This window comes from Cervus canadensis, chromosome 31 (assembly GCF_019320065.1).
Source record: "Cervus canadensis isolate Bull #8, Minnesota chromosome 31, ASM1932006v1, whole genome shotgun sequence".
NCBI classification, from domain to species: Eukaryota; Metazoa; Chordata; class Mammalia; order Artiodactyla; family Cervidae; genus Cervus; species Cervus canadensis.
In genome coordinates, this window is record NC_057416.1 from 14,395,237 (window position 1) to 14,409,838 (window position 14,602).

Sequence of the window (14,602 nt, forward strand, 5' to 3'; positions counted from 1 at the left end):
CGACTGATCGCCTGTGGTGATGTGTTCCCTCTGATTTGTATTTTCAGTGTTTAAATGGGTGAGAAGAACGTTGATTGCTCTCGTTCAGGTCACTTTTGGAAGAACCATCAACAAGTAAGTGGCAGGAAATTAGTATTTGAATTCATGCCCTACCTTTTGCCTTAACAGTCAGATTACCTCCGCAAATGAGGGTCTCTTAGTTTCTCCTTGTATTTCTGATATGAGTCTAAGACTGGAGAGGGAAGCAGATTTCTGCAAGAATCTCCCCCCCAGACACACGGTGCCCCTGATGACAGAAGCTGGCACAGGCTCCTGCTGGCTGGCTGATGAGGGTCGGAAGATTGTTCTGTAAAGTTCTCTGTTGACCGTGGTGACTGGTTTTAGTACCTTGGGTGCAACGTTTTTATGTCACATGATGGGGATCAGTTTAAAGGCTTAGACTCCTGAGCCAAAGGAAAGTAGGATGAGCATCGCATGGTCGGTATTTATTTGAAAGGTCTGCAAACCATACTTTTTTTTTTTTTTTGCCCTTTAATACAAGGTTTATTGTTAGAAAAATTTAGCTTAATACTCAGTTTCCATGAAAGGCAGTTTAGCAAAATCTGGCTAGAATAAAACACCATATATTCTTTGACCCAGTAGTTACTCTTCTAGCAATTTACAGAGAAATTTAACCACGTGTGAAATAACATAAGTGTTATTTATAATGAAGTGTTATTTATTACGAAGATTTATAAAATCTTCCTAAACCATTTTAATGGCAAAAGATTGGAAACAACATAAATATCTTCAACAAATTGGAAGCAATTTTAGGTCTACTGAGGGGAGTTACTGGCAAAATACACACACCCACATACACATATATGTATGTATACATATGTCAATGCTTATAGTGGAGTAACTCTAGAAAAATAAGCAAGAAAATGGCATCCAGAGAAGGTAACTACGTGGCTGAGAAGCAATCGTGGGATGGAAACTTTCCTTTTGCCAAAGACTCTTTTTTCATGCCACCTCAACTCTAAAAAAAAAAATAGTATTTCCTCTTGTTAGATGATACCTGAGTATCCATGAGGGATGTGTGTATCCTGTTACACTGCTATATAAGCCATATGTGTATTCTAAACTGTAGCACATTATCCATATACATAAAGGTTATATATATTCTGTACCTAGCACTCTTCAAGCCTGTCAGCAAAATGACTTCACCCCACAGGAAAAACAGACTCAAATGCTAAAATTGAGGGGAAAATCAATTTAACAGCAAAATATGTTTTAAGATGAAATTAATAGGTATTTTTCCAAGTAAAAGTTTTAGTTGTCAAATGTATGTGCAAGGCTAAAGTGACAGTTTTATTACACAAATCTTACAAATTTTTGTGGGAAACATAATAAAGAACATTTTATATTTTTATTCATTTGCAAATAGAATATATTTCCTTTCTGATGATAAACCAAAATTTACTTCTGCTTAAGATTTTTTTTAATGGTGTTAGTGAGTTGTTTGGTTGGCTTAGTATCGTGGGCTTTTAACAGAAAAACGCCCTGTTTAACTTACAGTTTCAGTCTGATGCAAACCTCTTAACCTTAGTACTGACAAGCCTTGGGTAAAGTTTCCAGAATGGCCCCATTTTTCTGAGAACTCCAGACTTGCACATTTCTTTTCCAGTTTCAGAAAGTCACGCATGCGTTCCTTGCTCCAATTTATGATGTTGGCTGTTAATGCTAAGATGAGCAGCTGTGGGTTGAGAGCGGTGAACACGTTAGGCAGTGGTTTTCCTGGCCGGGGGAGGGGCACCGGGTAGGCATCTCCAGGATGTTGGCTCAGGGGGCTTGTCCTCGGGTAGAGAAGTGGCGGAGCCCCCCGCCCTCTGCTGTTCTGCCTCAGGCAGACGATGCCACACCATGAGCAGCTCCACGTGCCTGCTGCCTGGTACTGACTGTCATTTCATGTTCCAGAATGGCTGCAGAAGCTTCCTACGGTTTGGGCTAATATAAAGTCAGACTTGAATTGACAGAAAATATGTAGGAGATGGCGTTTGGTAAAAGCCACTCATCTAATTCTCAGTTGTGAATTGAAATTTTCCTTCTTCATTTCTTCATGCAGTGCCAGTGAGTAAGCCAAAGACTCCAGGCAAGACAAACTGTGTTGTGATGTAGATTTTATTAGGCAGGTCAGCAGGTTCTCTCCTAAAGCAGAAGTCCCACTGAATTAATAAAATTATCTTATTTAGTCTAGGGCTGAATCGCACAGTTCTAAGCAGTACTGGGAAGTGTCTTAGGAGACATGCAGTTACAGGATTACCACAGTTCTGACTCATAGTGGACTCTGGACTTCACTAGTGACTGGGTTACTGTGTGCAGTGCTGGGCTTGAAACAGCTATTTCAGATACTGTTCCTGAAAACCAGACATCGTCCCTTTAAAAATCTGGTTGGGAAGTCAGATTCTTAAAGGGCTGTTTGATTTATTATTTGTGAGTTAAGTTTGAAGTCTCAGGCCTTTCTGGTGCTAAGAGTCAAAGGTGATTCTGCTCCCCTTTTCTGCAGAGACCTCCCTCCCGCCCTCAGGACTGCTCCCTCCCCTGTAAGCTCTGCTGGTCTCTTGACAACAGCAATCCTGTGGGTGGTTGGAACTGGACTGCTGAAGTCGGCTTTATGGAAGACCTGAGTGACCAGATAAAAGCCACTTACTTATAACTCTGCGGGTCAGGGTCTGTCGGTCTTTATTCCTGTGGGAGGTTGGAGTGGCTGGATGGCAGTGTTTTCTGAGTGCTCCCCTTTGTGGGGAAAGGGGTATCTTCTCCCCTCTGCCTACTGAGCCTGTGAGATGCTTCCCGGATGGGAGAACTCCGCCCAGCACCCCCTGCCACAGCAGCCCCAAGGGACGACTCGTGAAAAAGCTTGCTTCTCCCCAGGACTGCCAGAGCTCAGGAAGGTTTTCAGGCCATTTTTCGCAGTCTTTACATGGATGGATGTTTTCAGTTTGCGACACTTTATGGAGAAACTAGTATATTAAGTACCATGCACAGTTAGAGTAGTTGCCAACTTCAAATGAATCCATCTCCTCTCAGTTCTTGCCTTTCCAAAATTGAAAGACACCATGTGGCAAACATTTAGAGAAATCAGTAACAGTGGAAATGTGAGCTGCAGGAAAGAACGGCCATCAGTGTTACCAAAATGAAAAATAACTTTCAGAGTCAGCGTTTAAAAATCCAATTCCTACTTTATTCATCAAATGCCTCGATCACACTGTATCTTAACCTACCCACTGATAAATGCCTTTTGAGAAACAGAGAATACAGTTTTTAAAAACCTCATCCAAGACATATTTTTCTCTTAAAAGACAAATTCGGGACACAGTGAACTGGATTTTCAGTGAGCAAATGTTGGTTTACTACATCAACCTTTTCCGGGATGCTTTTTGGCCCAATGGGAAGCTGGCGCCGCCAAAAACAACTCCACGCCAAGAACAAAGCCGAGCGCACAGCCAGGAAACAAAGCGGAGAGCACAGCAGAAGCTGCTCGAGAACATTCCAGGTGAGGCCCGTGTTCTGCTCCTGAAAGTCGGACAGAAAGGGAGTGTTGTCAGCCCCACTAAGGCATCTGTCACTTAGGAAACATTATTTACAGTGAAAAAAAGTGATTGTACCTTTTCCTTTCAAATCATGTCTTGTCCCTTGCTAATAAATTATACTGGGAGTCCCCAAAAGAACAGTACTGGTTATAATTGCACTAGAGCAATGTTTTAGACAACAAAATTTTCTACTTTAAAAATCCATTTTGAGAGCTATGGTTTTAATTGGGGTATTAAAATTATAGTATGTATAAATGTCTTATGTCAAAAAACTATTCTTCCCTGAAACACTGGAAAGAACCCACCCCTCACGTTCCTCGGTGCCTTTATGTGCTATGTGCGCACAGGGCGTGGCCTCTCACTGAAGGTCTGTGCGCGGTGCACTTCTATCAGTAGCAGCTCGGAATATAAACTTAATTTTTCAGATATGCTTCAGAGCCTCGTTGGACAGCAAAATGCCCGTTACGGTATAATAAAAATATTCAATGCACTTCAAGAAACGAGAGCCAATAAGCACCTGTTATATGTGAGTAAAGCCTCCCAGAGGAGTCCGTTTCTTCAGTTGTTCATTTCTGTTCACATATGGGGGTAGATTTTAATTCTTTATGCTCGTAATCATTTTTATTACTTATAACTCTGAACCCATTTTCTCTGCTTTATTTTTGTCTGTTCAATTTGATTAAAAAAAAGAAAAATACTCCCAGTGGATGCCACCTCCTCTTCCTAGCCTGCTGTAGTTTCTCTCTTGTGTGGTAACATCTCTGCCTGACTGCTTCGCTTTCTTATTTCAACAAAGCAAACTGTTTCCTAGCTGTCTGTCTTATAATAGTGAGCAATATTAAATACCCCTGATGGTCTGATGATGGTTAACGGACCATGAAATAAATCAATCTAAATGGAGTTTATAGAATACGGATTCCTTTGGAGAGTAACTTGTTCACTGAGAATCATCTCAGGCTTAAAATTAGATTTTAGTCTTAGACGTAGATATCTGAATAAATCTTTAGAGAAAAAGACTTTTTCTTTCTTTCTTTCTTGGTTCAGGTGCTGATGGAACTGCTGCTAACTGAATTGTGTCCTGAGCTGAGAACTCATTTAGATCAACTTAAAGCTGGTCAGGTTTGAGACTGCACAAATAAACTACCAGAGAAATGTCTGTACTAATAGACATGAAACATTTTCCTCTTTTCCACAGAGGGCTTGACTGAGAACCATACTGAACTTTTAGTTACCTCCCTATAGTTTTATGTGAATTAAGCAGAATTGGGGAGGAAACTTGATGCTGTATATTAGGCAACAGAAAAAGAAAAAAAAACTTGTTAATGATTTTTATTTTAATATAAATCCTTTAAAGGACAACATACTGTTTGAAATATAAATGTTGATATGTGATAAGAACCTAGGAAATATTTTAAATATTTATGAAGTTTTGTTTTAAATGAAGAACTCTGAACATTGTACAGTTAATCTCCTCACTGAGGACTCTGAACATTCCTCTGTTCGTGTGTACTGAATATTGTTGTGCAATGCTTTGTGTGAAGTTATTGTGAAAATTTTCCTGTCTTTATTTTTACCAAAGATTTCCCATAGTTTGAAGCATTTGAAGCAATAAATTATAAAAATGAATCAGAGCTCTGATGTTTAAGATGCTTGTATCCTTCTCTCAAAAAACAATTGAAACACTGAAGGCAGTTCAGATATATATCAAGTGCCTTATTTGTAGAAAACATTGTGCATGTGAGTTCTTCTGTAAGGAGGTATAAAGGTTGTGCCATTCTCCCAGAATGAATGTGAAAAATACGATTTTTAGTTGCATGAGAAGAGCCAAATGGGTGCTCAAAGAGCTGTATTCAGGATGTGGGATGGGAGCTAAATTTTGAAAGACAGGCAGGGATGAAATGGGGAAACAGAGGAGGGAAGTTACTTCATGCTGCTCACAACTTGACTGTGTCATCAAGTCTTGGGGACTAGGAGGGGCATTAGGTGTACAGACGTTGCTTTGTTTTCAGTAGTAGGGCACGGACAAGTGACTTAATTTTCCTGGGTTTTACCATTTATTATGCAGTGATAAGGAAACACTTCCCCTATCTAACCTCCAGGAATACTGACAGAAACTAATTAAGCAGAAATTCAGTTTGAAATCCATGAGAGAAAAATACTATGTAAATGTATATTAAAATGGTATTGATTATATCATTGTTAGAGCATATCTGCCAAGTTCTTGATACAAAACATAAGTTCTGAAAGAGAAATGATTAAAAATTAGTAAAGCAAATTTTATCTCTGAGATTCTGTTAGCTACAGCTCTTTGATCCTTTTCTCAAACCGAGATATTGTACTTCGGAATTATCATTCACAGCGACATAGAAAAGACATTCAGAGAAGAGAAGCAGCGTGAGGTCACCAAGCCCCAGGAACCTCACAGCAATTACTCAAAGTGTCCGTCATCTGTAATTACACCAGAACTGTTATGACTTCTCAATCTTAAGTCTTACCTTTTCATAAGTTATCAACTATAAGGACTTAATCGAAGTTTTGATTTTTCTTTTTTTGAAAACAGTTAATGATCTTGAAGCTTCACCTCCCTTAAAGACTGACTCCAATCACAGGTCAAGGTATGCATCATGGCTGGCGGCAGTGGTATTAATAGTTTTCAGGGGCTTGCTTGTGCTAGATGTGCCAGCCTTATGGTAACTACAGTAAACTGAAATTTTAACTTCTGTGTTGGATTCACTTAGGACATGCAAGCATAGCATATCACAAAATATGACATGTCAAATTCCTACCTTTAGGATTTCTCAGACCTGTGTTCTCATGGCCGTGGTCTTCACTTTGGAGACTGAAGAGTGCGCTATTAAAAGTGCTATTAAAGTCCTCATACATGGCTTTATTACATTTCTGTTTTAAGATTCTTAAAGGCTCAAGGAAATGGACTGAGTGTGGAGAAGAAAATATCGTTTGGGAATCTGGATCTTCAAATAACTGAAGGAATGTTCTATGGATGCTATTAAGAAAATAAGAGCAAAGCAAGTAGGTTTGTATTGTAGAATGATTTAAGTTAGGTTTTTATGAAATCTTGTAGTGGGCTAGAGAAATGGAAAAGTTGTTTCTGGGGGAGAACAGAGTCTTCAGTAGAGATCTGAAAAGGAAAGGACTGGTTTTGGGGGATGGTTTAAGTTTCTACTCTAAGAGATTTAAAGGAGACGTATATGGCCTGAAGTTTGTTAAAATTTCTTCCCTTTAGATAAAAACAAAATGAAGTTCAAGTAATACAGACAAACCAGAACATGAAACAAAAGCAGGTAGTTTTGTGCCACTTAATACTTCGTTAGTGACCAGTGCCTACATATTAATTATATTTTACCAGTGCTAAAATGAGTTCTTGTAAATCACTTTAGAAAGGATGGGTGTGATTTATAAAGTAAAGCCAAAACATTTACAAAGAAGGTGTCATTTGGGTATCTTAAATAATACTGTTAAAATTTATTTTACAGATGTGTATTTCCTTTAAAATCTTTTGGTATGGATTCTATTTTATTTGTCAGCTTTTAGCTTTGTAGATGTAATGGATAAGGAAAGCCTCTTGCTGATTTAATAATTTCTAGGTCTTATACTGGTAGATGATTTGAGATTTTATCTTTGAAATACACTGAGGGTTTTAAAATGCAGACAAGGACTTGAAGTTCAAAGAGACATCTTGTTTCAATACAGTAGTTTTACTCACTAAGATGTTTTAGGGAAGATATAGAGAGGCAAAATTGTAAGCAGTTTCTTAAACCCACTTATTTTCAAATTTAGATTTCAAGTTTTCCCTTTCAATTTGGAATTTTCTATTTTAAAATTTTAGATGACTGAATAAAATTATTAAAAATTCACAAAACTAAAGATTAAAGATAATAACTAAAGATTAAAGAAATTTAAAGAATTACACTTTGTCATTTTTTTGGTAAGTTTGTAGCACTTATACTATTAAAGCTAAGACTGCACTAAGTATTTCAGGACACTATTTAAGAATGGAAAAAAATCCTGGCTTTATAGAATAGTTTTCAATACCTGACACAATCTGGGCCACTCTCTAGACTAAGAGGCTGGATCTCTTGAGGACTCTTCCTGCAATTTGATCTTGTTAGCTAGGTTTCAAGTTATATTACACAAATTCAAGAATGAAGGTATCATGCCATCATGATACCATTAAAATACCCAGGTTAATCTAACATGTGAGGCAGAAAACAGCTATTATAAAAATACATACATTCTAAGCTGTTCCAATCGATGATCTTTGTTGAAATGCATTGTGGTCTAAATTCTTTGATGAATAAGTAAAGTGTGAAGTTCATCTGCCAATGCAGGATTCAGACGACAAGCCTTCAAATTCAAAGAAAGTTATTTAGACATATTATGGACTGTTGAACCTTTTGTTTTTAAGAAGTAGAGTACAGTGATTTAAGGGAGTTTTGTAATTAAGATACATTTCTACTCTAATTGCTTAATTAGGGGAATTCAAGTTAACCTATAAAAAATAGATCATATACTAAAAATAACCATGCTATTATCATTTGGGGGAGAGAGAATTTTCAGTGCCCAAAATAATGAATTTACACATTGATAGTATTCTAAGATGCGAATTATTTAAGTAAGTAAAATAGAAAGCATTACTATTTGACCTCAAACTTTCTATCTCATGTGAATAGCAGCATGGATAATTTTTAAATATATGGTTTTGTTATGCCTAAATCAGTGATAAGGTGCATAATTTCATAGTATGTCAAGAATTTGAAAGACAGAAGGCATCTCATCCAAACCTCACTCCCTGCAGAAACTGTCTCCTTAGTTCCCACAACAGTGGGTCACTGGGCACTTGCCTGCTGCCCTCCCCTTCCCGTAACACTGCCTGGGCTGTAAGCCTCTGCCCACTGTGCCCCTCTTCTAGGACAGCCTCGCAGCCTGCTGAAGACCACCACTGAAGCCCCTCAAGTCCTTTTTCTCAGAGTAAAATACTTAGAATTTCCCTTATTGTGCCTCATCTGACATGATTCCAGACCCTTCACTGGTATACTTTTAAAATGCAGAAAAGTTAGAGGAAGTATCTCCCATAAAATCCAGTGACCGAAACTGAGTAATGGGTTTGTATTATCTCCCAACCTAAGGAAAATAGTTTTACAGTCGTACCTGTTTATTATGCTGTTTTGTTTAGGATGAACATGTACCACATTTCTGGATATTTTTCACCCAGAGTTCTCTTTGCTTATGTCTTCTTGTAAAGGACACCTAGTACAGAATCTAAAACTGACTTGGTTTGGAAACTGGTATAATAAAAGAATATTTAGATTTTAAAAAAGACAGCTGTTACTCATACTAATAGAATGGTGTAATGGTAGATATCTCAAAGGTTAGTTCTATTTTTGTACCATATTCTGATATTTGTGTTGATATGGGTTTAATACTGTGGACATTTTAATTTCCAACAAAATAATTTAGGGTTCCAAACTTGCCGACACAATGCAGCCTCCAAGGGAACTTAAATCTGCCCGTGTCCATTCTAGGACATTAAATTTTTCTGAAATAAGGCCTAGGTTTTTGAATTTCCAACAAAATAATTTAGGGTTCCAAACTTGCCGACACAATGCAACCTCCTAGGGAACTTAAATCTGCCCGTGTCCATTCTAGGACATTAAATTGTTCTGAAATAAGGCCTAGGTTTTGGACTTCTTAAGAGATCCCCATGTGATTTTAACATGCAAATAATTTTGAGAACCACTGCTGTAACATAATCAGATTTTTAGGCAAGGGACTTAGAAAATTCTTCTTTGCTCTGTTCCCCTGCTCCAGCTGAACAATTTGTGTATTATGCAAATTTTAATAATCTAATTTGGAGTTATGGATGTCATGGACCTAAGGTGTGCAATTTTTTGCTTTCTTTTTATTAAAAAAACGAACTTGCAGTTACTATTCATAATGACTGCCTTTCTCACTTCCTCTGCAGTTTTTAACAGTTGCGTTTAGATGTGAAATCTATTTGGTATAAATAAACTGATCACATGGATTAAAACATGAAAAGGCTTATTTTAACTGGTTGTAGTAGATGTCATGCATAAAGAAACCTTAATGAAATGTACTCTAATGTATACAGAAGGAAAAGAGAGATTCACGCTTTTTCTGGATGAACTAAGGCATGCTTGTGCAGGCTTTAAGGTCTTAGTGTTGAGCCTTAGGCTGCAGACAGTGAAACAGAATAATTTGCATCAAAAATAGAAATTTTACCATCTGAGCTTAATTATGTTTAAAAGAATGAGAAAACTGTCTGCAAACAAGCTGCATGTCTGACAACTTCTGGGTAGACAGAGGTTATCTGCATAGTAAGAAACAGTAATTTATAAAATGTTCAAGTCTCAACTAAAAACCCAGAAATTCTAATTGAGTCCATTTATGTTTGCGATAGGGCTTACTTTAGAATAATAGCGTTTAGCTGTCGCCTCATCCTTTGTGATCCCCAAGCCAAGCTGCAGACACCGTGCGTGGTAGAAAGAGGCCATGGCCATGCCTCTGCTGATGAATTCCGGGAGACAGTCTGTGACCTGGGCTATCATGGGGATGTCGTGAACCTCATCATAGTCGGCGATCCTGGAACACCCAGACGTCAAATTTAAACACACTATCACTTACGGTTTACATTTTTATAAACGCATCCAGAAATTATCCTTGTGCCCCAAGTGGTTTCCCTAGCATTTCTACAAGTTTTAGAACTAAATTGTTTGCTGTATGGGGAAGGGTAAATACAGTCAACTAACACAAGTGGAAGAGGAACTAACCACAGTGGTTACTTTACAGCCCCCTTAGGATTACACTTGTCAGGCTCAATAACCACTAGAAAACATTAAGTTTAAAATATTACTACAAAAATTCTTACCATTTTGCAGATTTAAACAATGGAGAGAAAAGCAGTCTTCTATCTCTTTGGGTATTTAAACATCAACCTTGAATTTGGACTTCAGTCACAGAGGACCAGAAAACACATTGAGAAACTTACACATCTATGTTTAGTGGGCAATAAAAAGTCATTCTTTGTAACCCAGATACAGAGATGGACAATTATATGGAAGAGTCCATTCCATGTCAGCTGTGATACTGTAGGAAACAGGAACATGGACAATAATGAAAAGTGCCAAAGATTTTTAAAGGACTACTTGAAGTCTTAGTTTTACCCAGATGGGCACTTGGGAGATTTGAGGCACTGGAGACCACACCTCTGCCCATGATGCTGGGGAGGTGAGGGCAAAAGGCATTCCTTCATCCTCCAGTGTAGATGTCCACCTCACACTGGCGCCTGTGGGCTCTGTGGAAGGGCGTGTAGGGAGGGAGATATCAGCATGGCCTTACAGCCATTCTAGAGGACACCATGGTCTCTTTCTCGTGTTGCGTTTGTGCATTGTGGATAAAGGCAGGAAAGTACACAGCCTCAGAACAAATTTCCATATCCTTTACGTAGTGTTGAGTCTTTTAACCATTCTTATTTTGCTGTCCTCATCAAGCTAGTGTAACTGTGCAGTTATAGAACCGTGGCTGAGGGTGTAGGAAGAAAAAAAGTTTCTCAAAAAATTCTCATGTGCCAAGCTATGTTAAATGCTTCATATTCACTATTGTTTTTAATCAAGAAGAAAATACTTCTGCAAGATTGCAAAAGAACAATTCATGCCCTCAGAAGTAAAATTTGCTTAAGATCACTTAGCCGGCATATAGAGCAAAGAGCACTGAAATCATGCAGATTGATGGCACAGATGTTTCATCAATCACTATCTGATACGGTAGCCACTGGCTCTGTGTGTCTGTTTAAATTAAAATCCAATGAAAGTTACAAGTTCAGTCCTCAGTTGCATTGGCCACTTTGCAAGTGCCAACAGTCATCAATTCCAATACTGCAGTGAGTTCTATTAAACAGACCAGGCACAGAACATCTAGTAAGCTTTTGTAAATACTTTTATCCAGCTTACTCACCTTTTGGAAAATGCAACACACTTTGTAAAGAACTTCATCTTATAGTAATACTCCACGAGATTCCCTTGAGCATAGACGTTGCCACGCTCCGCGGCTTCCCTTAGGCAGTGCAGGGCAGCCTCAGTATCCTGGCGGATACCTTGTCCGTAGAAGTACATGAGCCCCAAGGCACCCTGGGACTCCAGGTTTCCATTGCCACAAGCTTCTGAATGCCAATAAAATGCCTAAGAAAAAGCACAATTCCATAGTATTCACAAGGTGGAATTTAATTCATCTCTAGGACCCAGCTCCAGCCTCTTGAACACAGGTCAGGCTGGCACCAGTTTCACAGGCCTCAGAGAGGGTGCTGAGGGAGGCCCCCCTGTTGTCTCCCCACAGTGCAGGCCAGGTCACTGGCTTGAGCTCAGCTATTCAGGTTTTGGGATTTTCACGTTTTCCAGAGGAAGCACAGAGAAGGTGGGAGACAGGAAGCAAGTGTCTGAAAGGCTCTGTAAAGCGGCACAGCAAGGAGACCTGCCGGTGATGTTAGATGGCAGCCATCTTTCAGACTCACTGGAGCTCTGACAGGATCAAAGACAACCAAGGACACAAACCTGCATGTGGTCCAAGCACATCTGCCCTGTGAATCTGAGTTCACAGTGATTTCCAGGCAGCTGTTCAGCTATCTGCCAAGGATCGGTGAGGGCAGGGGCGGGGCGGGGGGCGGCAGTGGGGGTGCAGGGAGTGGGTGGTGGTGGTTGTGTGGCTCCTACAAGCTTGCCTTGACTGCCTCATTTCCTCCTCCCTGTAAGATTTCTTGGAAACATCTCCCATCACTGATGATTTTAAAAGAGACTGTACTAACTCACCCTCCTCTTTTACCTTTGATGGTAGAGTATTTTGTAGGTGTGTTTTCCACAGCACACAAGGTGCTCACATCTGTGGTCTCCTTTGGCAGAAGAAGGCAGCATTCATAGTTGAGGCGAGATGAGCTTGGAGATCCTAATATGTAAGCTTTCTTTACATTTTAAAGAATTATGAGCTACTCAGGACTACATACTTATTCCTCACTATCCTCCATTCACAGAAGGAATAGTGAACTAAATATTAATCTACACGTGATGCTACAGTTTATCAAATGGACCAGTTACCTTCTCAAGCTCTTTGGGCTCCTTTGTTGAGTAATACAGTCCTAGGATACTCTGAGCCTTCACACTAGCTTTTGGGTTTCCACTGTCTGCAGCAAAAAGCCACAGTCTAGAAGAGAAGGAGAGGTGAGTTATTCTTTGTTTAGAACATTTGATTAAAACAAAATCTTGTTCTTAGGTCAGATTACCTTTCAGCTTCCTTGTCTGATCGTTTAACACCTTTTCCTTCGTAATAAGCTCTTCCAAGGTTGTAAGCTGCTGCAAATTTTAAGTGTCTTGCTTTGGGGCATGGAGAATCAACAATTTTCTTCATATATTCCACTCCTTTTTCCTTCCACAAAGGAAAAGAACAAGACAGAAAGTCCCAGTTTAGTTTTACCCAAATCCCAGTTTAGTTTTACCCAAACTAAGTTTTCTGATAATGCCATGAAGCGTTCACGCTCTGACATGATGTAGAGTCTCGAGTCTGTACCTAACAGTATGGTTGTCCTGGAGTCTGCAGGGCTAGATATAAATAGAAGTCCATCTCCCGAGTCATTGTTCCTAGGAGCTCTGGGAGATAAGGCATGCCTCCCATATTACAGCTTCCACAATTGCATCACGTCTCAATGAGTTCCTTTGTCTCTTCTCATGTTCCTTATTTTGAATCAGCACAGTTCTTAGAACTTGTCAAAGTGTAAGAATAACCAGACACTTTCACATTTTTAACCCTTACCGGATGCATGTGAGCCCTAAACCCTGTCTTCTTTCTTTAAGCGCACTTTCCTTAGCTGTGCTCAGTGATAAATTTATATCTACTACACTCATCTTCATATGATGTCTGCATAGTCACAAAACACAGAAGACATCCTGCCTGCTAATAAAAGGCTTGCCCTGCCTCTGAAAACCCAGACACGAACTGTTTACCAACCCAGGCTCCTCCTGCCCAGTGCCCAGCAAGCCAAAACACTGGGACACCGAGGTTTGCAGCAAGGAGCCAAGTAGATGGGAGAACAAATCTCAAATTCCAGCCCCTGCAAGGCAAGGGGTTTGGGGTATTTATGGGATGAAGAAAGCAGTCACTGGAGGCATGGGGAGCGTGGGGAAAAGTGACTGGGGAAAGGTGTGGAGTCTTTGTTCTGTGCAAGTGTACCTAAGCTATAGGGCTCTGCATGTTCAACAAGTCACCAAGCAATGGACATTTGTGCATGCCCAGATGGGCCGATAGTTCCATCCCCTCTGAACCGGCTCAGCTCGAAGTAGACATACCCGACTCCAGGTTCCTAAAAGCTCAGGCAAGCATCTTGTTTAGGCTACATGCTGCCTGGGGGACACACCAGTCTTAAAAGCATCTGGATTAGTGAAGGCAATCGAAATGGATTTGAACATGGTTTCAGTCCCCACCTTACCTTTTGACCATTTCTCACTCTGGAGGAAAAAGAGCGAGGATAGCGCCGGCTAAGTCCTGCTGATAAGCCCTAACATGGGCTTGAATCAATCTCTTAAACACTTATTTGAAAATACGTTCCTGGTTTCAGGTGAACATCTTTTTTAATGTGGATGATTTTTAAAGTCTTTATTGAATTTGTTATGACACTGCTTCTGTTTTATGCTTTGGTTTTTTGGCTGGGAGGCATGTGGGGTCTTAGCTCCCCAACCAGGAATCAGACCCACACCCCCAACACTGGAAGGCGAAATCTCAACTGGATCACCAGCCAAGTCCCTCAAGTTAACATCGCGATCCCAAACAAATATCACTTATGCACCAGCTGTCAGGGTATTCACAGGCCCAACACTGATAATAAAAATTGCAGATAAATATGTACCAGGTTGGGAGCAGAGACAACTATGTATCCTTTAAGGGCACACAGAATACCAGACATGTTAAGACTCTCATCCTTGGGGATTTTACCTGGGACACGGTCTTACCTG

General features: G+C 39.7%; 2 protein-coding genes across 8 annotated transcripts in view; one reads left to right on the forward strand and one right to left on the reverse strand.

Moving 5' to 3' along the window:
- Positions 1-5,847, forward strand: part of SNX25 (sorting nexin 25) — a 93,883-nt gene extending 88,036 nt beyond the window's left edge. For all 5 annotated transcript variants that reach the window (XM_043454214.1, XM_043454215.1, XM_043454212.1 and 2 more), the window contains 4 exons: positions 48-114; positions 3,342-3,535; positions 3,998-4,098; positions 4,617-5,847. In XM_043454214.1, the coding sequence (XP_043310149.1) occupies positions 48-114; positions 3,342-3,535; positions 3,998-4,098; positions 4,617-4,697 (443 nt within the window). In that variant the 3' untranslated portion in view covers positions 4,698-5,847. The remainder of the gene's footprint in view (positions 1-47; positions 115-3,341; positions 3,536-3,997; positions 4,099-4,616) is intronic.
- The window catches only part of LOC122432355 (LRP2 binding protein), a 30,401-nt gene continuing 19,216 nt past the window's right edge, over positions 3,418-14,602 (reverse strand). For all 3 annotated transcript variants that reach the window (XM_043454217.1, XM_043454218.1, XM_043454219.1), the window contains 6 exons: positions 12,880-13,022; positions 12,695-12,800; positions 11,565-11,788; positions 10,019-10,193; positions 7,825-7,937; positions 3,418-3,555 (listed from right to left, as the gene is read on the reverse strand). In XM_043454217.1, the coding sequence (XP_043310152.1) occupies positions 7,872-7,937; positions 10,019-10,193; positions 11,565-11,788; positions 12,695-12,800; positions 12,880-13,022 (714 nt within the window). In that variant the 3' untranslated portion in view covers positions 3,418-3,555; positions 7,825-7,871. The remainder of the gene's footprint in view (positions 3,556-7,824; positions 7,938-10,018; positions 10,194-11,564; positions 11,789-12,694; positions 12,801-12,879; positions 13,023-14,602) is intronic.